General features: G+C 39.0%; 1 protein-coding gene across 1 annotated transcript in view; it reads right to left on the bottom strand.

Annotated features, from left to right (window-relative positions):
• Cfap95 (cilia and flagella associated protein 95) overlaps window positions 1–26,124 on the bottom strand; it is a 96,508-nt gene that overhangs the window by 33,140 nt on the left and 37,244 nt on the right. Inside the window, exons 3-4 of the mRNA XM_004653142.2 lie at window positions 18,953–19,071; window positions 18,034–18,102 (exon numbers count right to left, since the gene is read on the bottom strand). Coding sequence (XP_004653199.2) covers window positions 18,034–18,102; window positions 18,953–19,071 — 188 coding nt within the window. The remainder of the gene's footprint in view (window positions 1–18,033; window positions 18,103–18,952; window positions 19,072–26,124) is intronic.

Raw genomic sequence — 26,124 nt, 5'->3', positions numbered from 1 at the left:
ACATGGCGAAGAGCAAAGATAGACCACAGGACAACCTGAGTCTGTGTTAATCCTGATTGTCAAGGTCCCCGGCAGCCCAGTGCTATTCTCCCCTCCTGCAAAGAACATAGAAATGTGACCCTAAATTGCTAGTTTTTGTCTTGCCTTTAAGCAGTCCTGGAGACTTTGCAAAGTCACTTAAACATCCCACACCTTACCTCTTCCTATTCATATCTGTTTCATAAATATTTATAGATGAATGGATTAATTAATTAACATGGAATCAGATTCCTTGATTATTTCCGTGATTTGATTTCTTCATTTATACAATTAAGAACATACCCACCCCATGTGACCTTGCATGGCTACTGGGAAGAACAGAATGGTGGAGATGAAAGTACTTTGAAGGATATGAAGAAGACTCTTGTACGTTTAAGGATGAAACACAGTGCTACGAAGTGGTTAATAAAATATACTCTGCCATCAAATGAAGCAAACAATTCAAGACTTATCTCTGGTGCTTCCCAGGTGTTTATATCTTACTGCTGAAAAGTTACTGGATCCTTCAAAGTCCCTTGAAATAAGGATTGTTACAATTTCCATATCATGATACAACTTATGAACAGAAGAGAAAACTACATTAGAATGGTATTAACAAAGTACTGGAAGGGTACGACTCTTTTTAATGTTTTGCTTGTGTTTGTATAGTGTGTATTGTTTGTGTGTAAGAGAGAGAGAGAGAGAGAGAGAGACATGTGTGGTGTGTGCACATGTATGTGCCCATGTGGTGCTCCATGCACTCACCTGCAATGGCCAGAGCAGAACATCAGGTGTCTGGCTCAATTGCTCTTCTGCCCATCCTTATTTGAATTGGAGTCTCTTACTGATCCTGGAGCTTGCAATTTTCTCATGAGCTCCAGAGATTCTCAGGTCTCTGTTTCCATAGAGGACTGGGGTTACAGACCCACATAGCTGTGCCCAGTTATTTGTGAGGGTCCTGGGAAACATAAATGGTCTCATAGGGACTCCTTCTGACTTGATGCTTTCACAAGAAGTGCTCATAACCTCTGAGCCATCTCTCTAGCCCACTGTTAAAAAGATTTTTGTTCAAGCTGTGGAATGGGAAATGCATTAAAAGGGACAAGATTTGTACAGAAAAATTAGTTCTGATAGTAATGTTAGCAATTGGGACTGGATCAGTGTTCTCCTGTGGCCAGTCTCAAATAGTCACCTGCCCTCTGATACTGTGTCAGTGAATGGCCCCATTCTCCTCTAGATGCCTAAGCTGGAATCCTAACTACAGTCACCTCAACATGTCAACCATTTCCTAAAGCATCTAACTCTGTAAACTTCTGTTCAGCCATACTGCCATGACTTAAGGTCAGGCCCTTATTTTGTCTTGTCTTGAGTCTCCAGATTCTCTTCTAAATTAAAGACCCTCAGTTTCTTTCTTAATACAAATATGTAGACTCCTACCCCATACTTCAAAATCTTCCACTTCATCTGCCTTATCCAATCCAAGCTTTTTACCAGGGCTTTCTGGCCCTGTCTGCTTAACTGCAAAATCTGTTCAACTTCAACTGATATGACAGCAGACTTATCCCTAGCACAAGTCCCATTCTCCTTGCCTTTGTGTGCCCTCTCTTTTGCCTGGGGTATTCTTCTCTACATTGATCTGGAAGACTGCCACACATACTCAATGACTCAGGTCAGGTGTAACTTCTGCTCAGAAGCCTTTCCTAGCCTTCCAAATCTGATTCATGTGGCGTATTGCATCCTGTGGTCTTCCCTAATGTGTAGTAGCATGCAGGTTGGTCCATTCTACAGGTATCCCAACCTTCTGTCTTTTTCTTTCTCCGCATAGAAGCTAAAAATGATCTGGTAGCCAATGTAGCTTTGTCCAGGTCTATTGAAGAAACCTTAGAAGAAGATCCTGGAGAAGTTTTCCTTCCACCTCTGAACGTTCTTACTTCTGTCCTGGAGCACACCAATGTTCACAGATGCAGGAACCATCATGACACTATAAAGTTGAAACCTACCCAATCTTGAGTCCTTTATCATATTGCTGAGGTGCTATACCAGTCTTGGATTTCTTGCCCTGGTTGCTCATCTCAGATGACCAAATAAATCCCTTAATTATTCAAGATGCTCCTAGCTAAGTTTTCTTATTTTGCGTGTACATGCATGTGTAAGTGTGTGGAGGGTGTGCAGGTCAAGGTCAGAGAAAAATCTCAGATGTTATCCCACAGTCATCACCTAATGTTTTTGAGATGTTTCCAGGTCTCTGATTGACTTACAGCTTACCAAGTAGACTAGACTGACAGAAAGAGAGAGAGAGAAAACTGGCACTCCAGGGCCTTGGGCACTGTGATCGAACTCCAGATGCTTGTGGCACCTAGTGAGCATGTGCAACCTTGTGCTTGTCTTACCTATGTGTGTCTGGCTTACATGGTACCTGGAGAATGGAACATGGGTCCTTAGATTTCACAGCCAAGCACCTTACAGCTAAGCCATGTCTCCAGACTGAGATATTCTTTTTTAATGTAGGTTCTGGGGATCAAAGTTGGGTCTATGTGATTGCAAGGCAAGCACTCTCCAGATTGGGGTATTTCTCCATGCCATGATTTTCTATTACTCTCTGATGGACATATTTCTTACCAGAACAGAAGTGTGATTCCTTTCATGCATCTCCAACATATGAACCAGTCTTGCATCTCTCTATACACTTAAGTGTCAAAATTTTCCTAGCACATGGTGGGTACTCATTAAGTGTTGTTAGAAGAATCAAGTCCTTTTTATGTGGAACAAATATAATTTCCTAAAGATGAATAATTTTTCTGCAGTCATTTGAAAGAACAGTATAAGTCTTTGATATTAGAATATTACTTTACAGAAATTCCAGACAACAGCAAAAATTTCTGTAATTCTGGAAAGTTCTTATTCTTTTGAAACCATTTCTCTGGGGCTAGGAAGGTGGATCAGTGGACAGAGTGCTTGCCACTTGTAGTGATTTAAGTGTGTGGCCCTTAGATTCAGGCTTGAATCTTGGGTCTTCAGTGGGTGAAGATCTTGAAGTCCAGCCCTAAGGTGTGGAGAGAGCAGTTTGAGCTGTGTCTGTTCGGGCTTGCTGGTGTTTACTAGCTGTTCAGTGGTGTCTCTGTGCTATTGATCTATGGAAGCAAGCCAGCTTCTTCCATTATTAATGTTCCCCTGGAATTTATAAGCCTGAAATAAACACCTTTCCTCCCATGAGCTGCTTCTGGTTGGGTGTTTGCTCTGGCAACAAGGAGCTGACTTCAAGAAAAGATTTCTATAATTCTAGAAAGGTCTCATTCTTTTGAAACCACCTCTCTGGGGGTAGGGAGATGGATCAATGGATAAAGTGCTTGCCACTAAAGCCTAAGTGTTCAATTTCCATTCCCCAGACCCCATGCAAAAATCCTGAACCTGTGGCAGGTTTTGGTCACTCCAGAATGCCAACAATGAGATGTGAAGTGGACACAGGAGAACTCCCTGAAACTCAGAAGCTCATGAACCAGCTAGCCCTGTGAGCACAGCAGCGATTACACAATAGAGAGAAAAAGAGAGTGATGAGGAAGAGAAAGAGAGCAACTAATATTCCATTGTATATGTGCACAATTTATTTATTTATTTATCCATTAAAGAATGCTTAAGTTGATTTCACATATTTGTTCTTTGTAGCTAATGCTGCAGTAAACATGACAGTATCTCTTCAAGATACTAGTTTCATTTCCCTTGGATGTATATACACAGAAATGAGACTCTATGATAGCTCTAGTTGTAATTTCTTTTTGTGTATCTATTCATGTGTGTGAGTGTAGTCATGTGCATATCATGTGCATGCGGAATCTCTTGTTCCCTACTAGGTTTGCCAGGCTAGCTAGCCTGTGAGATTCTAAGGATCCTCCTTGTAGGATGTTCAGTAAGTGCTATATTTGAGGTTTGAACCGAATTGGAATAGAATGGGGTTATAACCACAAATGCACAGGTTGTGGGGGTTGTAAGTGCAACTGGAGTACCAAATTAACTGGGAGGTGGGGAAATTAGAGCTCAGACTTACTTGCAACTTCCTGTTCCAGGGAGCCAGGGGTTGAGGAACCAGGAGCTTGGAAGCCAGAGAGCCTGCTCCTGCAGCAACCACATGAGGTCCTGGAAGAACCACACCAGCAGGAGGGGTACAGGGACAGGCAACTGGGAGGTGAGGAACTAAAGCAAATTTAGGCCTACTCACTGGGCACATGCACACCCTCCGATGCAAGTGAAGAAAGTTGGGGAACAAGAAGCTGGAGAGACAGGAGCAAAAGGCCTGCTCCCATAGCACTGCATGCAGGGTCCACGCAGCCCCTCACCAGCAGCATGAACACTGGGCAGAGGAGTCTTCTGTGTCTGCCTGTCATCTCACTTTAGTAGTGCTGGGATTATAGAGTTGTGCTACTGCATGTAACATTTATATAGACTCCAGGAATCCAAACACAGGTTGTCACGCTCATGTGACAAGTACTTTACCCAGTAAGGCATCTTCACAGCCCCTATTTTTAATTTTTTGAGGAATTTCCACACTGATTTTCACAACTTTATATTCCCATGAATGGTGTAAAAAGATTCTAGTTTCTTCACATGCTCATGGATATTTGCCATCTTTTATCTTTTTCATTACATCTATCTTAACAGGTATGAGGTGACATTCATTGTGGTTTGATTTTCCTAGTTAGTGTTAAATGTCTTCTATTGTCCATTTGCATGTCTCCTATAGAAAAATGGTCATTGAAATTCTTTGTCTACTTTTGAGTATAAGCTATATAAAGAGTTCATTACATATTTTAAATTAACACACCAGATAGGACTTACAAATACTTTTTCCAAGCCTGTGGTCTGCCTTCTCACTGTGCACTTTTTGTGCTGACCAGAAGCTATGTAGCATGGTGTGCTATCACCTACTCCTTTTGGTTTCTGTTGCCTAGGCTTTTATGTCATATCCATAAGATTAATGCCAAGACCAAAGCCACAGTAATTTGTCCTATGGTTTGTTCTAAGGTTTTACATTTAAGACTTTAGTCCATTTTGATTTTATCAGTAGGTCATATTATTAATTCCTGACTCCCCAACATTTGAACTGCTTCCATCTGTAATTAACAAAGACAAAAACTGAACCAATGTTATAAATTTGGGAGACGTGACACTTGGAGAGAGGAATTATCTATTGTTTTAGTTTAAGAGCTAGGAACCTAAAACAACCATTTACTTATCCTTGGATAGTTTGTAAAATGACCAGGATTAGTTGGGTGGTTTTCTGTTCCATGTGCTGTCAGATAGAGCCACAGTTGTTGAAGGGATTGACTAACCTATAATATCTAAGAATGGCTGGCAGTTATTCTGCCTATTATGTGGGAACTTAGCTGGGGTTGTCAATATAGTGCATCAGTTTACCTACATGTGACTCTTTCATGTATGTTAAGCTTCTCAGCTGAGGCTCAAGAATTAGAAGGTAGAAATTGCTAGTTTTTAAGGCCTATACTTGAAAGTCTATGCCCTCATTTCTGTAATGGTCTGTTAATCACAGTCATCACAAGCTATCCCAGGAGCACAGGAAGAGCAAATGACCTCTGCATCTTAATGACACATGCAGAGAGGGAAGGAATTACAAAAGACACCTGCAGAAACTATCACCAAATGGGTATGTATTAGAAGCCTAACTTTATGTTGACCACATCTGGTAATCCAAAGAAGCCAGATTTTGTAGATATGACTTGAAAAGCTACTGCAATGGAATCTGATCTAAAAAAGAGTGCTAAGCAGCACAGTATGTTGTCATTCAGCCATTGGTTAATTGTGATGCCAAGCCTTTAGCTCTAAGAGACACTATATCATATGCTTTGGCATAAATTTTCTTATCAAATTATTTGAGGGCTGAAGAGATTGCTTAGTGGTTAAGGCTAAGTGTGTGAGTTGTCCCATCATTCAGAAAGGTATCTTATGCTTTAGAAGTGTGTCTAAGATCATCACAGGACACGACATTCAATTTTCCAGAACCTACATAAGCCAGATGCACAAGGTGGTGCATGCATCTGGAGTTCCTTTGCAGTACCTGAAGGCCCTGGCATGCCTGTTTCTCTCTGTCTCTCTCTCTCTCATAAATAAATTAAATAAAGTATTTTTTTAAATTATTTGAATGACAGTACAATAATAGCAATTGAAATAGGTTATTGTTACTAGCACTAAAACAATTTGGGCACAAAACAAAAATTCTAAACCAAATTCAACTACCCCAAATAGCAACATATGGGACAGCTGAAGCATGTATTCGCTATGAAGGAATATTGAACACATAGGAGTAATGCAAATGGGAATAACATCTACACTGGCTCTGTAACTGTTTTAGCAAATTTGACCAACTAGAAAGACACCATCACTCAACACCAGCCATGCCACCATTCCAGGTCCAGGAGGATGATTGTTAACCAGGTAGGGTCCCTTCCTCATAGGGAAATTTGTTAACTCAGGATCTAGGCAGAACCAGGAGTCCAACTTGTTTCAAAATGAAATTTTTGATTCCAGGAAACCTTTCACTTTCTTTATGAGCTTGCTACTAGAGGCAGTTAAATTTATGTGTTTATTTGGCATGATCAAAGGATACTCAGAAACCTGGAAAAACTTCTTCTGGGAGTGCCTGTGAGGATATCTCTGAAAGAGATCAGCATTTCAATTAGATAAAAGAGATGTCCCCCATCAATGCATCTGAGCACTCACCAGGAGAGTCTAAAGAAAACAAAAAGGCAAAGAAAGTGGAAGTTTGCTGTCTTTGAGACCAGTAATCATTTTCTCCCACTCTCAAACACAAGAGTTTCTATGTCTCAGGACTTCGGACTCTGACCTTACACAAGTGTTTCCCTCCATGCACATTCTCATACCCGATGAGTTGAACTAGAAGGGTTGCATCATCAGTTCTCCCATACCTGAAATGCACCAATAGTTTTTCTGATTCTGTAGTTTACAAGGAGCAGGTGGTGGGACTTCTTGGCTTCCATAGTCATCTGAGCCAATTTCCATAATAAAATCCTTATACACATATGCTACAGTGCTAAGAGCTTGACTGCCTAAATGTAGAAGTTGTCATCTCCATGTTTACAGGGGGAGTGATGTTCACAGAACTAAAGTATGTATCAGAGTTCTAGTTGGCCTATCGCTCAAAAGGGTGTCATAAGCTTTAGAAGTGTGTCTAAGATCAGGATCTTTGATGTTAAACTTAGTTCAAATCTTGGCTTGTCAGGATGTACCAGCTGTGTGAATTTGGACATATTACTTGATGTGTCTGAGCATCTGTTTTGCCCTACACTGAATGAAGATGATAAAAACAACTTACAGAATTCTTAGAGAGATAAGTTAGCATATGTAAACATTTGAACAGTGCCTGATATGTAACAAGCTCTATGTAAGTATTTGCTTTTATTAGTATTACTCTCATAGTTAGAAGTAAACTCTTAAAAGCCCAGCTCAAACTTGAATATGGGAAATGACAGATCACATAGCTAGATGTCATCAGAACTGTCTTACTTATACTATGCCTCTGCTTAACTTGATAGATGCTCCTCTAGGAGCAAGAAGTACTTTCAAGATACAACTAGATATCTTGTCCCCAAATTCTGTTTACTGTTCTAGCATGTTCCCTGATTCACCTGACCTGGATCTTGTGTTCAACACTTGGACTGTGGCGGGGGGAGTTGGGGTACAGAATCAGCCTATACATCACATGGCATAGCTGAACATTGAGTGGAGGCAAGGATATTGCCCAAAGGAAGTAAGCTAGACACCCTAAAATGGAAGGTCTTACAGTGAATGAGATGGACTTGGGAATGGAAGTCAGGCTTGTCTTTCTCCCATTCCATGGTATTTTATGCACCTCGCTCCCCACTGGCCTCTTCACATGGCTTTGTTGATACCTTCCTGATTCCCAGAAGGCCATTTTTAAAACTTTTATTTCCCCTGGAAATATGTTCAACAACTGGACAGTACTTCACCAAGAGACAAGCAGCACATAAATGCCAAAGTCAAGAAGAAAATAAGGTCTGCACTAGATTTTGAAAAAAAGACAAACAAAACAAAAACACTCTTGAAATTTATATGTATCTCCCTTCCTCTGAGACATGTGGGGGGGGATTTGGAGATGGTAACTGTTCCAGTGAGAGAAATGAATTGAAAGAATCTCAACTGTGGCCTGTCCTTGCTACCAGCATTGTGAGGTGACCATTCCACACTGTGAGAAGAGCTCTCTGCCAAGAGTCAACACTAAAAGCCTAAAATACTTTGGGGTCTCATTTAACTCGCCCATTTATGTGACCATTGATGTCTTTCTCATCAGAGCCATCAAATTTTAGCACAGGAAAGGATTTTACAGATCATTTGGTTCAATCCTCTCATTTTCCAGATGGAAATGACTTGATTCCAGAGAGGGCTGTTCACCAGCACAAGGTCACCTACTAGGTATAGGCTTAGCATAGAACTAGATCCTAGGTTTCCTATGTTCCCATACTATACCCAGCCTGAAAAGTCACAAATGTCAAAAAGCTACACAGTGACCAGTATACTATTAATTTCTTTTTCTGCTACCATGGAGCTCAGCATAAGTGTTTGGATAAACTCTTGCATTATTCACTTCCATCGGAAGTAATGAAATTTGATATCCATGACAAGATTCAGTAGGCGAAGTTGACCTCATGTGAAGTCTACCCTTGGATACTTCCCCATTGTCCAGTGGGTGCTCATTGCTCAGTACTAATACATTGCCATTCAACTAGTTCCAGCTCCTTGGACCTGCTTGTCACACAGCAAAAACCCTGTATCAGAATTGAAATGATTTATTAAAAAGAAAAAGAAAACTGACTTCCCTTACAGACTTCTATAGCAGGACTACACCAGGTTGTGCATATATATTTAAGTGAGAGTCTTTTCAAACTAAAACCTGTACATAAAGTCATACCAATCACTGCATCTCATTTTCTTTTCTTTTTTTCGAGGTAGGGTCTCACTCCAGTCCTGGCTGACCTGGAATTCACTATGTAGTCTCAGGTGGCCTTGAACTCACAGTTATCCTCCGACTTCTGCTTCTTAAGTGCTGGGATTAAAGGCGTACACCACCACACCCATCTAGAAAATGTTGTTTCTTAACATGAATTAGCTATTACATTTGGGTCCATCAACAAATCATCTAATAAGTTTGTATTAGATAATTAGATGCACAAGGACTCTCTAATACTGAGTTAGTTTCCCACGCCTTGTAAATAATACTCCCAATGTGAGAATAAGGTAAGAAGTCAAAGAAAGACTGAAATTAGCACAGTTTCTATGTTCATATTCCCATCCCCTTTCCTTTGTGTCTTAAAGGAAATGTGTCTCCCATCACTTTCTATATCTTTATTATTTGTACCAGTGGAGTACAGGCAATACATATTCAAGACTCTCTATATACTGAGAGACCTAGAACACCCTGTTGGTGTCTATGAAATCTTTGAGTATAATTCTCAGTCTGCCATCACTGTCTAAGGTCAGTGCCTTTGGAAGCTAATTGGTGGAAGTATGGCTGACTGTCGAGAGAAGTACTAGTGAATCCAGCTTCAATGTCATAAAATGTCTATAAGCAAATACTGCATAGAAGTACTTGTCTTTGACATTGATTTAAGTCTCTATGGAACTGCTCCTCTATTATAATTTTCCACATTTATCTCAGTTCATGACATATGAGGAAGCAACTCTCAGAGACCTTTTCTCTAAAAGTTGGGAGTGTCAAGTCCAATGGTATCAGATATTATAGTTGTTCTTATTTTCAATGTTTCACTGGCATGTCTGCTGCCAAATTATGGAGGAAATACATTGTTTCTTTTTCCTCTTGGTGCAAAGTGAAGTAAGGGCCACAGGCCGAGTTACAAGCAAATAAAGCAGACAAACGAGTGTTATTAAACATAATGAATGTTACCTAAAAATGAAGGTAAATGTGTAAGACTAAGGGCTCCTTAGTAACAAGGATATACCCTTACATTCTGATTTTCCCTTTAAGGGATAACATGGAGTTCAAATTTGCATTACGAATGCAGCTTTTCTTTTATGAGTTGAAGCATGCTATTTTGGTCCATTGAGCAAACTCATTCTTATTCATTGCCTTTTAAAGTTGGCATTTAGCTTCCGCAGCTGTACAGTTGGCAAGCAGCAGGGGAATATTGAATATTCAAGAGAGTAGACTTGAAACCACCACTGTACGGAGTGCCCTATAATTAGTGTACATTACCTGGAAGGAGGAACTACATATGGAACTAGTGTAGGAGGGCTGAAGGTGCCCATGTATTTATTTCCTTGCTCATACTCACAAATTAAGCAACATAAGCAAACATTCTAGAAACTCAAACTAATAAGACTTCATTCTCTAAGACTATGGCTTCTAATGTGTTTGCCAAAATAGAGTTGAGAACTTTTGGATCTCTAGGCTTTGAATCCTTAAATCCAATAAGAAATGGACATATTCTTCCATTACAATTTACTCTTCCACATGAGAAATAACTTTTTCATTCAGGGTATGACTATGGTGGCCCCTGCAGAGGATCAGCTCTCCAGTGGGTACAGGGGTGGGGCTCTGGCAGCCTAGACCTTCAAGAGCACTGAACTTAACAAAGAGAAAGACAGGAATACAAGTAATTGAACAAGATGAGGAATAAATATGGTTTGGAAAAAGAAAATACCCAGTGCTGTGTACACCCACACTGAGGGACCTAAGTAGCAGTGAGTGTGGGAACATCTTCTGGAGGAGGTAGCCTAGTGCGTGACACTTGAAAAAATTATTGTTAAGACTGAGCATGCACATTGAATTTTGTTTCTTCAAAAGATACACTAAAACTTAAAACTCCATAACTGGTGGATAACCAGTGACTTTCTGATTGGCTAAGAGATCCACTCAGTGGAAAGGAACCCATAACTGGAACTGGGAAGCAGGTCTGAAACCTATAGATACAAAGATTATGCTCTCCAATGTCAAGCTCCCATTAGTCTTTGGCTAAAATATGGATTACATCCATTAAACTCTCCCTAAATTAATAATGCTTTTCCATTTTAACTTCTGCTGACATTACTCTGTTGGAGAATCTGTTTATCTTTTTTAGAAGGTAGAGAGGCCCGAGGAGATAAACCACTACTTGCATCTCAGTCAAGGCCCAGGTGAAACCACAGAGGAAGTGGGGAGAGCCGCAAGAGTGCTGCTTCCGTGGGGATCATTACAAGCAGTGCCAGGGTGAAGGAAACAGACGCTGATGATATTTAACATGTACCAAAGCAGAGATCCAGAGGCTCCTAAGAGCTCATCACTGAAGTAAAACATAACAACCAAGGCTCAGGAAATGTTGCAGAGAAGAGGTGGAAAGATTGTAAGAGCCACAGGTTGGCATGTCATTCCTAGAAGCATTGTCTCTCTGCAATACCTGACTGCTGCTCAAAACCCACAACACTATGGGGAATATCAGCAGCCCCACTGAGGAAGGCCTCTTCTGGAATGGAGGCAAGGAGGAGGGAAAAGATGGTACCAATACATGAAGTATCCATACAAAATATGTTCTTAATAATTTTTAAAAATGATAACATCAAAAAAAGAGAGTGCTTATCAGATCTTCTTAGGAGTCTTCTGGCAGATCTGTAGAGCCTCCTATATACAGAATTGTATTTGTAAGTAAGGATACTTTGACTTCTTCCTTTCCTATTTATATCCCTTTGTTTCCCTTTCATATCTTACCGTTTTACCTATATCTTCAAATACCATGTTGAATAAGAGTAGGTAAGAAAGACACCTTTGAAATTCTTTGAGTTTCTCTAATTTATTGTGATACTGGTTATAGGCTTATCAATGTGTAGCCACTAATATGATGAAACATGATTCTTCTTTTCTTAATATCTTCAGGGATTTATCACAAAAGGATGCTAGATTATGTCAAAAGCCTCGTATGTATTCACTGAGATTTCCATAAGATTTCTGTCTTTGAATTAGGTACTGAATTTATTGATTTGCATATGTTGAACCACCACTGCATCTCTGGAATGAAGCCCACTTCATTGTGCTGCATGATACTTTTAATGTGTTCTTGAACATGGTTTACAAGTATTTTATTGAGAATTTTTGCATCTATGTTCATCAGGGATATTTTTCTATAATTTTATTTTTTTAAGCTTTTAAAAAATATCTGCTAGAATTCAGTTGAGAATTCATCTAGGCTCAGATTTTTAAAAAATTTTTTGGTTATTTTTTTGAGAGCGACAGACACAGAGAGAGGAAGAGACAGATAGAGAGAGAAAATGGGTGTGCCAGGGCCTCCAGCCACTGCAAATGAACTCCAGATGTGTGCGGCCCCTTGTGCATCTAGCTAAAGTGGGTCCTGGGGAATCGAGCCTTGAACTGGGGTCCTTAGACTTCACAGGCAAGCACTTGACCACTAAGCCATCTCTCTAGTCCATGTTTTTTAGTTGACAGATAATTTTTAAAGTTTTAATCTTATAGAGATTTCCTTGAGTAGTTTATCATGGTCTAATATTATTGATTAATCATATTTATCCATTCACCCATTTATGCTATATTTCTAATTTAATGAAACATAAGTTTTTTAAGGTATGTCCTAATGATTTTTCTAATTGGTATCAGTTATAATGTCCCCTTTTTCACCTCTAATTTTATGTGATTCTTTTTGTTCTTTGTTTTGGCTAGTTTGGCCAAGGGTATGTTGATTTCATTTACCTTTGTTAAAAAGAAAACTCTTTGTTTCATTGACTTTGTATTTTTTATTTAATCTTTTTATTCTTTTAACAATTTTAATAAGTTGAATGAATTGATTTGAAGTTTGGTCTATTCTTGTTTTTTCAAGGCCCTGAATTACTGTAAGAGCATATATACTCCACTAAGTTTGAAAATCTGAAAGAAATGAATGATTTACTTGATTTACAAGACCCACCTAAATTAAATTAAGATGATATTAACCACTTAAGTAGACCTAAAACAAGTATGGAGATCTAAGCAGTTATCAAAAATCTCCCAACTAAATAAAGGCCAGGCCCAAATGGATTCACTGGTGAATTTTACCAGACCTTCATAGAAAAACTAACACCAATGCTTATTAAACTTTTCCATAAAATAGAAAAAGAAGGAATTCTACCAAACTCCTTCTATGAAGCCAGCATCACCCTGATACCAAAACCAGGCATAGATAGAACAAAAAAAGAAAATTACAGACCAATCTCCCTCATGAATATAGAAGCAAAAAATCTGAACAAAATATTGGCAAACAGGGCTGGAGAGATGGCTTAGTGGTTAAGCGCTTGCCTGTGAAGCCTAAGGACCCCAGTTCGAGGCTCCATTCCCCAGGACCCACGTTAGCCAGATAAACAGGGGAGCACACGCGTCTGGAGTTCGTTTGCAGTGGCTGGAGGCCCTGGCGCGCCCATTCTCTCTCTCTCTCTCTCTATCTGCCTCTTTCTCTCTCTCTCTGTTGCTCTCAAATAAATAAATAAAAATAAACAAAAAAAATTTAAAAAGACTCTCCTTTTAAATATATATATATATATATATATTGGCAAACAGAATACAAGAATATATCAGAAAGATCATTCGCCCTGACCAACTAGGCTTTATCCCAGAGATTCAGGGATGGTTCAACATACACAAACTGATAAATGTAATACATTATATAAATGGACTGAAGGACAAAAATCACATAATCACCTCATTAGATGAAGAAAAAGAATTCGACAAATCCAACATCCCTTCATGACAAAAGTCCTACAGAGACTAGGAATAGAAGGAACATATCTCAACATAATAAAGGCTATTTTTATGACAAGCCTACAGCCAACATAACACTAAATGGAGAAAAACTTGAAGGTTTTCCACTAAAATCAGGAAAAAGACAAGAGTGTCCTCTGTCCCCACTTTTATTTAATATAGTACTGGAAGTCTTAGCTATAGCAATAAGGCAACAGACACACATAAAAGTGATACAAATTGGAAAGGAAGAGATCAAGTTATCATTATTTGCAGATAACATGATTCTATACATAAAGGACTCTAAAGACTCTACCAGCAAACTATTAGAGCTGATAAACACCTATAGCCATGTAGCAGGATACAAAATAAACACACAGAAATCAGTAGCCTTCCTATATGCTGACAAAAAACACAGAAGATGAAATCAGAAAATCACTCACATTAACAATTGCATTAAAAAAGTACCTTGGAATAAACCTAACAAAGGAAGTGAAGGATCTCTACAATGAAAACTTTAAAATACTCAAGCGAGAAATTGCAGAGGACAGTAGGAAATGGAAAGACATCCCTTGTTGGATCAGAAGAATCAATCTACACATTTAATGTAATCCCCATCAAAATTACAATGGCATTCTTCATGGAAATAGAAAAAACAATCCAAAAATTCATTTGGAAGCACAAAAAACTTCAACTATCTAAAACAATTTTGAGCAACAAAAATAAGGCTGGTGGTATCACCATACCTGATTTCAACCTATACTACAGAGCCATAGAAACAAAAACAGCATCATACTGGCCCAAAACAGACATGTAGATCAGTGGAACAGAATAGAGGACCCAGATGTAAGTCTGGGTAGCTATAGCCACCTGATATTTGACAAAAATGCCAATAATATTCATTGGAGAAAAGACAGCCTCTTCAGCAAATTGTGCTATGGAAAGTGGATATATATCTGTAGAAGGATGAAAATAGAGCCTTATCTCTCTTCATCCACAATAATTAAGTCCAAATGGATCAAAGACCTTAATATCAGACCTGAAACTCTGAAACTGCTAGAGGAAAAAGTAGAGAGGAAACCGTTCAACATATTGGTCTTGGCAAAGACTTTCCGAATATAATGCCAATTGCTCAGGCAATAAAACCACAAATTAACTGCTGTGATCTCATAAAATTATGAGACTTTTGTATGGCAAAAGACACTGGGAATAGAGCAAAGAGGCAACCTACAGAATGGGAGAAAACCTTTGCCAGCTATACATCTGATACAGGATTAATATCTAGGATATATAAGAAACTCAAAAAAATTAAATAATAAGAAATCAGATGACCCAATTAAAAAACGGGCTTTGGTACTAAATAAAGTTCTCAAACTAAAGAAATACAGATGGTATATAAACATCTAAAAAATGTTCTACATCCCTAGTCATCAGGGAAATGGATATTAAAACTACATTGAGATTCCATCTCACTCCATCATGAAAACAAATGACCATAAACGCTAGGGAGGATGTAGAAAAAGAGAAACCCTCCTACACTGTTGGTGGGAATGCAATCTGACCTAGCCATTGTGAAAATCAGTGTGGAGGCTCCTGAGACAGCTAAAAATAGATCTACCATTTGACCTAGGTATACCATTCCTAGGCATATATCCTAAGGAGTCGTCTTACTACCTTAGAGATACTTGCTCAACCATATTTATTGCAGCTGTATTCACAATAGCTGGGAAATGAAATCAGCCTTCATGTCCCTCAATAAATGAGTGGATAATGAAGATCTGTAAAGGGTTATACTGAAATACATCTTTATCTGAGGTCTCTCTGTTTTTTCAAATTTGCTAATTAAAATTATTTTTTTTAAGTTAAAACCTTGTATGAATAGACACTTGTTGCTATAAAATTGCATCTGAAGAGTGCTTTCATTGTATCCCATGGGTTTTGGCATATTCTACTTTCATTTTTATTCAATTCTAGGATTTTTTTACTTCCTTCATTGACCATTCATAATTGCTTAGTCTTCATGAATTTGTGTATGTGCTATAGTTGGTCTTGATATTGATTTATTATTTATTTCTATTGCAATTAGGAAGATAATCAGAAATTAGTTAAATTTTATTGTATTTGATAAGACTTGCTTTGTATGCTAATATGTGATCTATCTATTTTATATAAAGTTCAATGGGATGCTGAGAAGAATGTGTATTTTACAGTGTTTGAATAGAATGTTCTGCAACATCTATTTGGTTCGATTGATCTATGATGCTATTTAACTCAAGTTAAACTTTGGTCTTTTATAGTGCCCAATATACCTTGAATGTTGTGTTCATACCTTTTCACTAATTCAGCTTTGTCATTGACTGAATGCTCCAACTCCTTTGTCCCCAAGCCCCCCTGATAGTCTGTTATCTCCTTCTTCCATTCTACTGACTAGGTTGTCCATGGTGATTTTTTAAATATTATTTATTTATTTATTTGAGAGAGAGAGAGAGAAAGGCAGGTAGAAAGAGAGAGATAATGGGCATGCCAGGGCCTCTAGCCACTGTAAATTAACTCTAGATGCATGTACCACCTTGTACATCTGGCTTTACAAGGGTACTGAGAAATCAAACCTGGGCTCATAGGCTTTGCAGGCAAATGCCTTAACCACTGAGAAATTTCTCCAGAGCCCCCTCCCTGTTTTTATTGTTGTTGTTGTTTTTGGTTTATTTGTTTGTTTTGTTTTTACTTTTCAAGGTAGGGTCTCACTCACTCTAGCTTAGGCTGACCTGAAATTTACTATGTAGTCTCAGGGTAGCCTCGAACTCAAGGCAATACTCCTATCTCTGCCTCTCAAGTGCTAGGATTAAAGGTATGTGCCACCATGCCTGGCTTCCCATGGTATTTTTTATTTACTTTTAGTTAGTTTGGTTTTTTCTCTCTATTTTTATTGAATACCATGTTCATATCTTGTATTGACTTCCTTATTTCATTAATCGGGTCTACAATATTGACATTAAGCCTTAAACAAAGGAAGGATAAAAAGAAATGGAGAGCTAGCTAAGGGCATAGACTCTCAATGCAGTCTGGTCTGCTTACTGGTTCTAGTCTCCACTCTTTTAGCATTCCTTCATGAGCTCCCAGATGCCATCACATCCCTGTGTGGACCTTTGTGAGATGGGGTCACAGATGCTGGCCTTGTCAGTAGGTATCTCTTGATAGGTTGGGTCACATCAGCTGTAAGTGTGTGCCTTACCCTTAGGTGATTGTTCCTGATGCTAGGCATGCTGCTTGGAATCTATGTTTGTCTTCTCCTGTAGATTCTGTCTGCAACTAGGTTTTCACCTTGCTGAGTACTACATGCATTTCTGATTCAAAGTTTCTTCTCTGCAGTCTAGAGGTATCCTGTTGTTGACATTTCAGCATAGTCTCATGACACTTGCTCTGAGTTTTCTGAGAGTATGGTTCACTGAGGGTCTAAAGCTACCAAGTTTTTGGCTCAGTCTTCTGACATGCCACCCCACCATTACTCTGGTCAAGTACAGAGCAAAGAAAGCTTTTCAGACATCTCTCCTCCCTCTGTCACATATAATTTTGTCTCTCACTTTTTTTTTTTCTTTTTACATTCTGAGGATTTCTAACTTAAGTATGGCTCTGATCACTGAGAGCACAGAGTTTCCCAGACCCATCCATTCCTCCAAGGTAGACTGCAAGTTTTTTCCTGCTTTACTCTTTCAAGTTTCCCATTTTACTTTCCTATTAAACTATGGATTTCCAGCAATCCTATATCCCTTCTGATAGCTGTTGTCCAACTTTCCCAAGATTATTCCCTAGAGATTCTAGCAGACAGTGCCTGCATACCATCTGCCATCTTCTGCAAACCTTAATTTTTTTTTGCTTTTGAGTTAAGATCGTGCTATGTAGCCCATGTTGGCCTGAAACTCACAGTGCGTTTGCCTCAGCCTCACAAGTTCTGGGTGTACAGGAATATATTGTCATTCCATTATGTGGAGGTTACAAACAAGTTTTAGAGAATTGGAGAAATCACAAATAAAGAATAAGCAAATATTAATTAAGTACTTTAATAATTTGTTGCTACTGTTATTACTATTACATTACATTATTATTATATTACTATTAACTAATGCTATTCCTTCTTATGGTCAACAATCTGTTACTAAAGGAAAGTTTTATGTGACATTGTGTTGACCTCTCATCCCTGCAAACAAACCTTTTATTCAACAGATTGAACAGTCCATAATAGTTTAGGGAGAACTTACACTTTGCGCCGATCTGGTTGACGTCTGGTAAAAACAGCCTGAAAACCTGTGGTAGGTGATTTAGGGTCCCTATAAACAAGATAGCAACTTTTAGATGTGTCAGGCTGCCATATAAAATTTTAAAGTCACATCAAAGTAAGTTGGGACAGAGTTTTTATGATTGCTTTTAAAAAATGATGTTTGCAATGCTAATACATTTGCAAAATAAAATGTCCGAACAAGTGAAAGGAAATTTTGGCATTTTCTCATGATTTTGACTGATTTTTCCAATAATTAAATATAAGACAAAGTCCATGTTATGCGTTTCCACAGAAAGGCACTGTGCCAGGTTGTAGTTGAACAGGTATGAATTGAGAAATTGTTCCTATCCTGAGTAACTCCTTGAGGAAAGACACACAAAGAAACAGCCAGAACATAAATCAAACTGTCATGTAGGTCATCAAATACTTAAGAGGCAAGGACGCCAGAGTAATTAGTTCTAATTAATAACAACTTAGCTAATTCCTGCTGCACTTCTGGCAACATATCTAAACATCTTTCATTGTTCAGAGCAACCCTATGGGGTAAACACCATAATAATTCCCATTTTACATTTGTACAAACAGGATTATAGACACCAAATAACTTTCACAAGTAAATTGTAGAAGTGAGGTTCCAATCTGGGCAGTCAGAAGCCTGAGCCAGAAAAATGAATAAAGAGGCAATGAGATTTCACATGGACATAGAACATTGATAGGCAAATGATCTGGAGGAAAGGAATTCCAAACTGTTTAGCATATGAGCAGAAAGCTTGGTTCTTGTCACAGTGCTTGATGTATGGCCAGAGCCACTCCACTTTTTTGTTGTTGTTGTTTTTTACCAGTATGATCCCTTTCCTGAATGTGTGCGTTCTGCAAGCAAAATAAAAGACAAAGAATACCTTTCAAAAATCCCAGGGCACATTGTTTCTGCATTTAATAAGGCCTTTTTCTTTATTTCATTCAAATCTCTGCTGATTAAAAGTTCTGGCATCTGTTCATGTGCTTCTGATATCCATATCTGGAGAAACAGAAGCCACAGTAAAGAAAAAAATGAATAACCAAAAAGGTGATGTGCTAAAATATTTTTTTTCTATTGAAGCTTTTTTGTTGTTGTTTTGTTTTTGTTTTTGTTTTTGTTGTTGTTGTTGTTGTTGTTTTTCAAGATAGGGTCTCACTCTAGCACAGGCTGACCTGGAATTCACTATGGAGTCTCAGGGTGACCTTGAACTCACAGCAATCCTCCCACCTCTGTCTCCTGAGTGCTGGGATTAAAGGTGTCCGCCACCACACCCAGCTGAAGCATATTTTTACTGCAATTATTGACTTCAGCTGATAGTTTTAAATGGTAAGAAACTGGCTTGGAGAGATTTCTCAGTGGTTAAAGGTACTTACTAACAAAGTCAGATTGCCTGGGTTTGATTCCCCAGTACCCAAGTAAAGCCAGATGCACAAAGTAGTGTGTGCATCTGGAGCATGTTTGCAGTGGCAGGAGGTTCTGTCATGTCCATTTCTTCTCCTTCATTTCCCCATTCTCTCTCTTTACGAATAAATAAAACCATTTTTAAAAATAAGAAATCTCTCATACCCATCAACTACTTCATCATAAATATCTGAAAATAACAATTCCTTATTGTGATGTTCCTGAAAAATAAAAATCAGATCACTGTCTCCTATAAAAGAGAAGGTACTTCATTCAACTAAATAGTCACCGCATGCATTTTCAATGTTCTTCTTAATCCTGTTCAGCACTGACATATATTCAATTTCCCTGATTAAAGAAATATAGCAATCACTTATAAATCCAGAAGGATTGAAATATCACTGCCATTTTTAGCCATAATGTTTTTCAATCTCCACCAAAGGGTAATTCAAAAGATCATCAAGCAATTATTAGGATAATATAAATATAAGATAGGCCAGGAGTGGTGGTGCACACCTCTAATCCCAGCACTCAGGAAGCAGAGGTAGGAGGATCATCATTAGTTCAAAGCCACCTGAGACTACATAGTGAATTCCAGGTCAGCCTGAGCTAGAATGAAATCCTACCTCAAAAAAAAAAATTATACATATACATACATATATATATATATAAAATAATTATAAAATTTATATATATGTTATATACATATGTGTGTGCATATACACACACACACATACACATATGATATATTCAAACCACCTGTAGCATCAAAGGGACTTTATTTTTTATTTATTTATTTTTATTTTTTGGTTTTTCAAGGGAGGGTCTCACTCTAGTCCAGGCTGACCTGGAATTCACTATGTAGTCTCAGGGTGGCCTTGAACTCACAGTGATCCTCCTACCTCTGCCTCCCAAGTACTAGGATTAAATGTGTGCACTACCATGCCTGGTTCAAGGGGACTTTAGAAATACAAGTTCTTGTTCCTAAGAACACAAAGACTGGTATCCTAGCACTCAGTATTTCTACCATACAAAACTCTAGATGATGAATTCAGAGGTTCAGAGGAAAGAACAAGAACCCATGGCAATCCATTCTTGTCCCAAACCTAAAGACTAGACTCCCCACAATGTTCAGTGAAACCCTAAAACACATTATTCCCAATAGATTTTTGTTGTTTTTGTTTTAGAGAGTACCTTTTCTTGGAAGCCTTCTGCTGCAAGGTTGTCACAGCTATAGTATGTATACTCCAAAAGGCTTTGGAATATTTGGGGTCAGCTCTGCTATAACTAAGATCTTATGCTACTCAAAACAATTTGTTGCCACAATTCACTGATCTAGACTTTGACTCTAGATTCTTGGCTTCTCTAAACTCCAAGTTAGAAGACCTCAACTTTCTGAATTTCTCCAGCCTTCCAGGACACCTTCCCAGCTCTGACCCATATACCCTCATCTCAACTAGTCTTCTGCTCATGTTTCTCAGCTTACAAGTTGATGATAAAATACACTGCACTGGGCCTTGTAGTATGTATTTTAACAAAAAGGAAAGAAATAAAGACCTCTTGGGGAAAAAAAGAGAAGCCACTCTTTTATTTGAAGGCATAAGTCTAAAAACTTAACCTTAGGTATACTAGAATCATTTTTCAACACTACAATCAATCAACTAATCCTTTGAAAATTAGATGAAGCAAAGATATTTCTAGATAATAAATAATGAGAAGTGAAAGGAAACAGATAGGCTCAGCATTGGCAGGTGGCTAGGAGATAACTCATCAATAAAGTGCTTGACTTGAAGGCACGAGGACCTGCATTCACTCCCAAGAACCCATTTAAGTATACCAGTCATGATGGTACACACTTATAATCACAGCAGTGGGGAGGCAGAAATAGGAAGATCTCTGGAGTTAATGGCCAGGCAGTCTAGCATTATTAGTGACTTGTAGGTGAATGAGAGACCCTGTCTCAAGAAGAGGTGGGTGGTGTGCTTAAGAAATGACATCCAAGATGATCCTCCAGCCTCTAGAGACATGTGCACATATCTGCATGCACACCCCCCCCACACATACACACATGCACAAACACACACATATTTCTGGAGTCAGACGCGCTGCCGTTGCGCCACGAGGCCGGCCACCACACACATATTTCTAAAAATAGTAATTGGTACAACTTAGGCATATTGAGAACTTATTCTGGACACACTGTAGTAATCATTTTATATACATTATTTCATTAAAATACTTGAAGTAACTCCAGTTGCTGAATAGAAACCATGGGTTTAGAAGGAAAATAATAATCAAATGGGGGGGGGTGCTGAGGAGAGTCTGATATGTAATTGAATGAAAAATATTATGAAAGTCAACAAACAGACTAGTTGCTGGACCCTGAAAAGCCTATGGCTATAAAGAGAAAGCCACTTGAAAGCTAGTGTCTCACAAGGATTGACCCCAGTGGAGGACAGAGAGCAAGGAAGCCCATTGGCCCAATTGCAAGGCCCACCTCTTTGGCACTTTATTGAGAAGGATAAAAATATATCTAGAGGGCAAAGGAAGACCATTTGACATAATTCACTTCCAGTTTAGGGAAAAGAAAGCAAAGGCTGACAGGGACTGGTGGCCTGGTAAACCAAAAGAAAGTAGAAGTTCATAATTCACCATATTAATTTTTTTAAATATTTACTTATTGATTTGTAAGGAGACAGAGAGAAAGAGAGAGAAAGAGGGACAGAGAGAGAAGAGAGACACACAGAGAGAAGAGAGGCAGACAGAAAGAATGGGCACTCCAGGACTTTCCATCATTGCAACCAAACTCCAGATACTTGCACCACTTTGTGCATCTGGTTTTATGTGGCTGCTGGGGAATCAAACACAGGTTGTTAGGCTTTGCAGGCAAGAAGCTAAACCACTGAGCAATCTCTCTGGCCCAAAAGTTCCATTACTCAAAATTCAACCATTCACCCATCCATCCAAGTCTGTGAAGTGCCAGTCGTCATACCAGCTTCCCAGGGACTATGGTTTGGATATGGCTTAATTTGCATCTCTCATGTTCATATGATTGTATGACTGGTTCCCAGAAGAGAGGTACTATGGAAAAATTAAAGAGTGGTGGAACCTCTATTGGAAACACCTTATGTCATTAGGGGCATGAGATAGTTCTCTTGTGAGCCCTTGTTGGCTCCCAATAGGCAGTAGTTATAAATGGAACACTGGGCCCAACCCAGTTCTCTGTTTCCTACTTCACCATATAATTCTTTCTCCACACATCTTGATACCAGCTCCATGAAGACCTTGCCAGAGTCTATACTAGGCTGTTTGGACTTACAGCCTCCAAAATTGTGAACTCAATAAACTTGTTTCTTTATAAAGGTAAGTGACATGAATATTTTGTTATACTGTTGAAAAGTTGGCTAACATACAGGGTTATACTAGTAAACAAACCACAGAACCTATAGTAGCTATAACTTGGTAGACAAAGAACCAGAGAGAAGCTATCTAACTCCAGAGACTACTCACAACTTCTGTATTGGAGGCAAACATTATCCTTAATATTGGGCCTTGCTTATATATTGTTTAAAGATTCCCCACATTTTAAGTGGGCATTTATATAGTGCATTTTCCAGCTACTCTTTGCACTTAGACATGAGCACTGACTATATCATTCATAGGAATATTAGTAGAAGTTATTTATGAAACTTCCAGAAGTCCTTCTTTTGTTATCCCTGTCCTGAAGTAGTATGGAATGCAAGCATAATTGGTACCTAGCAGCCAAGGGATGTAAGAGCAGAAAGCTACAAACTATCAGTCTCTTATAGCAATCTGTGGAACTTCCACACTAGTCCTGGCCAACTATGCCCAGACATTTTACAAGGAAGAATAAAACCTCCTGTAACAGCTTATTTTGTTTACGGGGTTTGGGGTACATGTAAGCAAATCTCATCCTCTACCATCTGAATGTGAAAAATCAATTGGGTATAGAAATGTTCATAATCTGTAATAAGTGTGGGTAATTCATGAAAGCTCTTCCATATCTGTTTTTTGAGGCAACCCCAACAGACAGGCCTTTTTATGCATGAGAGAAGAGAGGCAGAGAGAGAAAAAATTGGCATGCCAGGGCCTCCAGCCACTATAATCAAACTCAAGCTGACTGCACCACCTTGTGCAACCTTGCATTACATTATACATCTGGCTTATATGGGATCCGAACAGTGGAACATGAGTCCTTAGGCTTTACAGGCAAGTGCTTTAACATCTAAGCCATCTCTCTAGCCCTCCATATATTTTTAAAGACTCTGGAATATATTTTTTTTTCACAAAGTAGAAAATTGCAATTAGGCATGCAAAATAGGTAAATTAACATATCACACACTCATAGGCTATCCACTAAAATTTCCATTTAATTTGAATAATAAAATCTAACTTGAGTCAAAAAATAATAGAATAATATTAAGTGTTTACAGGAAGCTCATTTCATAATATCATTCTTATTCTCTATTCTCTTCAGAATCACTTTTTTAAAATTATTTTTATTTATTTATTCAAAAGTGAAAGAGAAAGAGGCAGATAGAGATAGAGAGAGACTTCCAGATAAAATGGCGGTGTAGGTACCATGCCAAAGCAGCCTGGGGGGGGGGACAAAAAAAATTAACAAAATACACACTTTTACTAAAAAGTGAGGTGTATAGGAAATTGAAACAGCAACAGAGAAGTAGGAGAGATCCAGAGCATCCAGAGCCTGCACAGGCCAGCAAAAGCCACCCTGGCAGGTCCACCGACAGTGGCGGCAGTGCACCAGAAAGATGCCAGGCTCGGCTCCAGCTGCATGAAAAGCCAGGTGAGAAGAGCTTCCACTCACACCAGAGCTCCCTGCAAACTCTAGAAACGTGAAGGGAGAGCGGCAGTGAACAACAGAGGAGCAGATCACAACACAGAAGAACACATAGAACAGTGAGAGAACTAGAGCAGCTGCGACTCCCTCTCCTCCCCGCCCCCACCACCTGTGCCCAGCTCCAGTGAACAGAGCAGTGGTCCTGGGAACTGGCCACGCCAACTTGAGCCAACAGCGGTACCCAAGCAGAAGCAAAGTCCGGCAGCAACATCAGCAGCGCCAGCACGGGTAACAGCGGCCCCAGCAGCAGCAGATCCAGCAGCAGCAGCTCCAGCAGCAGCAGCTTCAGCGGCAGCAGTGGCAGATCAAGCAGCGGCAGCTTCAGAGGCAGCAGTGGGAGCTACAGCAGCAGCAGCAGAGGCAGCAATGGCGACGGACCCAGCAGCAACAGTTTTAGCAGCAGCGGTAAAAGATCCAGCAGTGGCAGCTTCAGCAGCAACAGTAGCAGTTCCAGCAGTGGGGGTGCCGATATGCAGTTGCCAGGCTTGGTTTGCCCCACAGGAAAAGCCAGTGCCCAGCTCCAGAAATCAGAACAACAGCCCAATGACCCAGCCAGCAGCTTGATTGAGACCAAAAATCATCCAAAAAGGTAACTGGGATTGCACCAGGGAAGGGTCTCACTTGGTCACAAGCTGACTTGGATCCCTCAACAGACCAGAGATCTTAACCTTTGTTGATAGAGGACCTGGTTGTTATAATAACTACTCTTGCATAAATACCTGGTGCTGTTTTTGATTGAATGTGTACAGTCTTTAGTTAAATTTTAGAATCTACCTGTATTTTATTCCACTCAGTCTACTTGAATACTACCATAGCAGGGAAACTCAACCCCTAGGAACACCTTTGTAGATACTCTGAGAGTCTTAAGATCCACACCTAACACCTTAAGCTCCTTCCATGAAGATATATAACATCAAATCAATTGATACAGCTAAGAATACCCAGCTAGCTAGAAAATCCAAGCATTAACTTAATCCAAGATGCAAAAATATATACATTATAACACAAGAAACACTAAAAAGCAAGACAATATAAATCCACCTAAAAGTATTAATGCATCAGAAATGATCTCCAGTGAGAATGAGTTAGAGGAAATGCCTGAGAAATATTTCAAAAGAATGATTGTAAATATGTTCAAAGAAGTCAAAGAACAAATCAAAGGAATCAAAGAAGAAATCAAAGAGGAAATCAAAGGAATCAAAGAGGAAATCAAAGAAGATGCAGGACACCAATGTAATGAAATAAAGAAGGCAATACAAGACATAAATAAGGAAATAGAAACAATAAAGAAAAACCAGTCAGAATTACTAGCAATGAAGAACACAGTTAAGGAAATAAAAAACACTATAGAAAATCTTAGCCGGGCGTGGTGGCGCACGCCTTTAATCCCAGCACTCGGGAGGCAGAGGTAGGAGGATCGCCGAGAGTTCGAGGCCACCCTGAGACTACATAGTGAATTCCAGGTCAGCCTGAGCCAGAGTGAGACCCTACCTCGAAAAAAAAAAAAACCAAAAAAAAAAAAAAAGAAAATCTCACCAGTAGAATGAATGAAGGAGAGGATGGAATATCTAAGCTAGAAGACCAGGTGAAAGATCTAATATAGTCCAACAAAGAGAAAGACAAACTTATAGAAAAGTATGAATGGGAATTTCAAGATATTCGGGACACTATGAAAAATATGAAAAAAAATATGATTAAATATAAAAAATTCAGGGCATAGTAGAAGGAGAAGAATTCCACCCCAAAGGCATAGTAGGCATCTTCAACAA

The sequence above is a fragment of the Jaculus jaculus genome, chromosome 1 (genome assembly GCF_020740685.1).
Source record: "Jaculus jaculus isolate mJacJac1 chromosome 1, mJacJac1.mat.Y.cur, whole genome shotgun sequence".
Lineage (NCBI taxonomy): Eukaryota > Metazoa > Chordata > Mammalia > Rodentia > Dipodidae > Jaculus > Jaculus jaculus.
The sequence above is the reverse complement of the archived record's forward strand: the minus strand, read 5'-3'. Positions and strand labels throughout refer to the sequence as shown.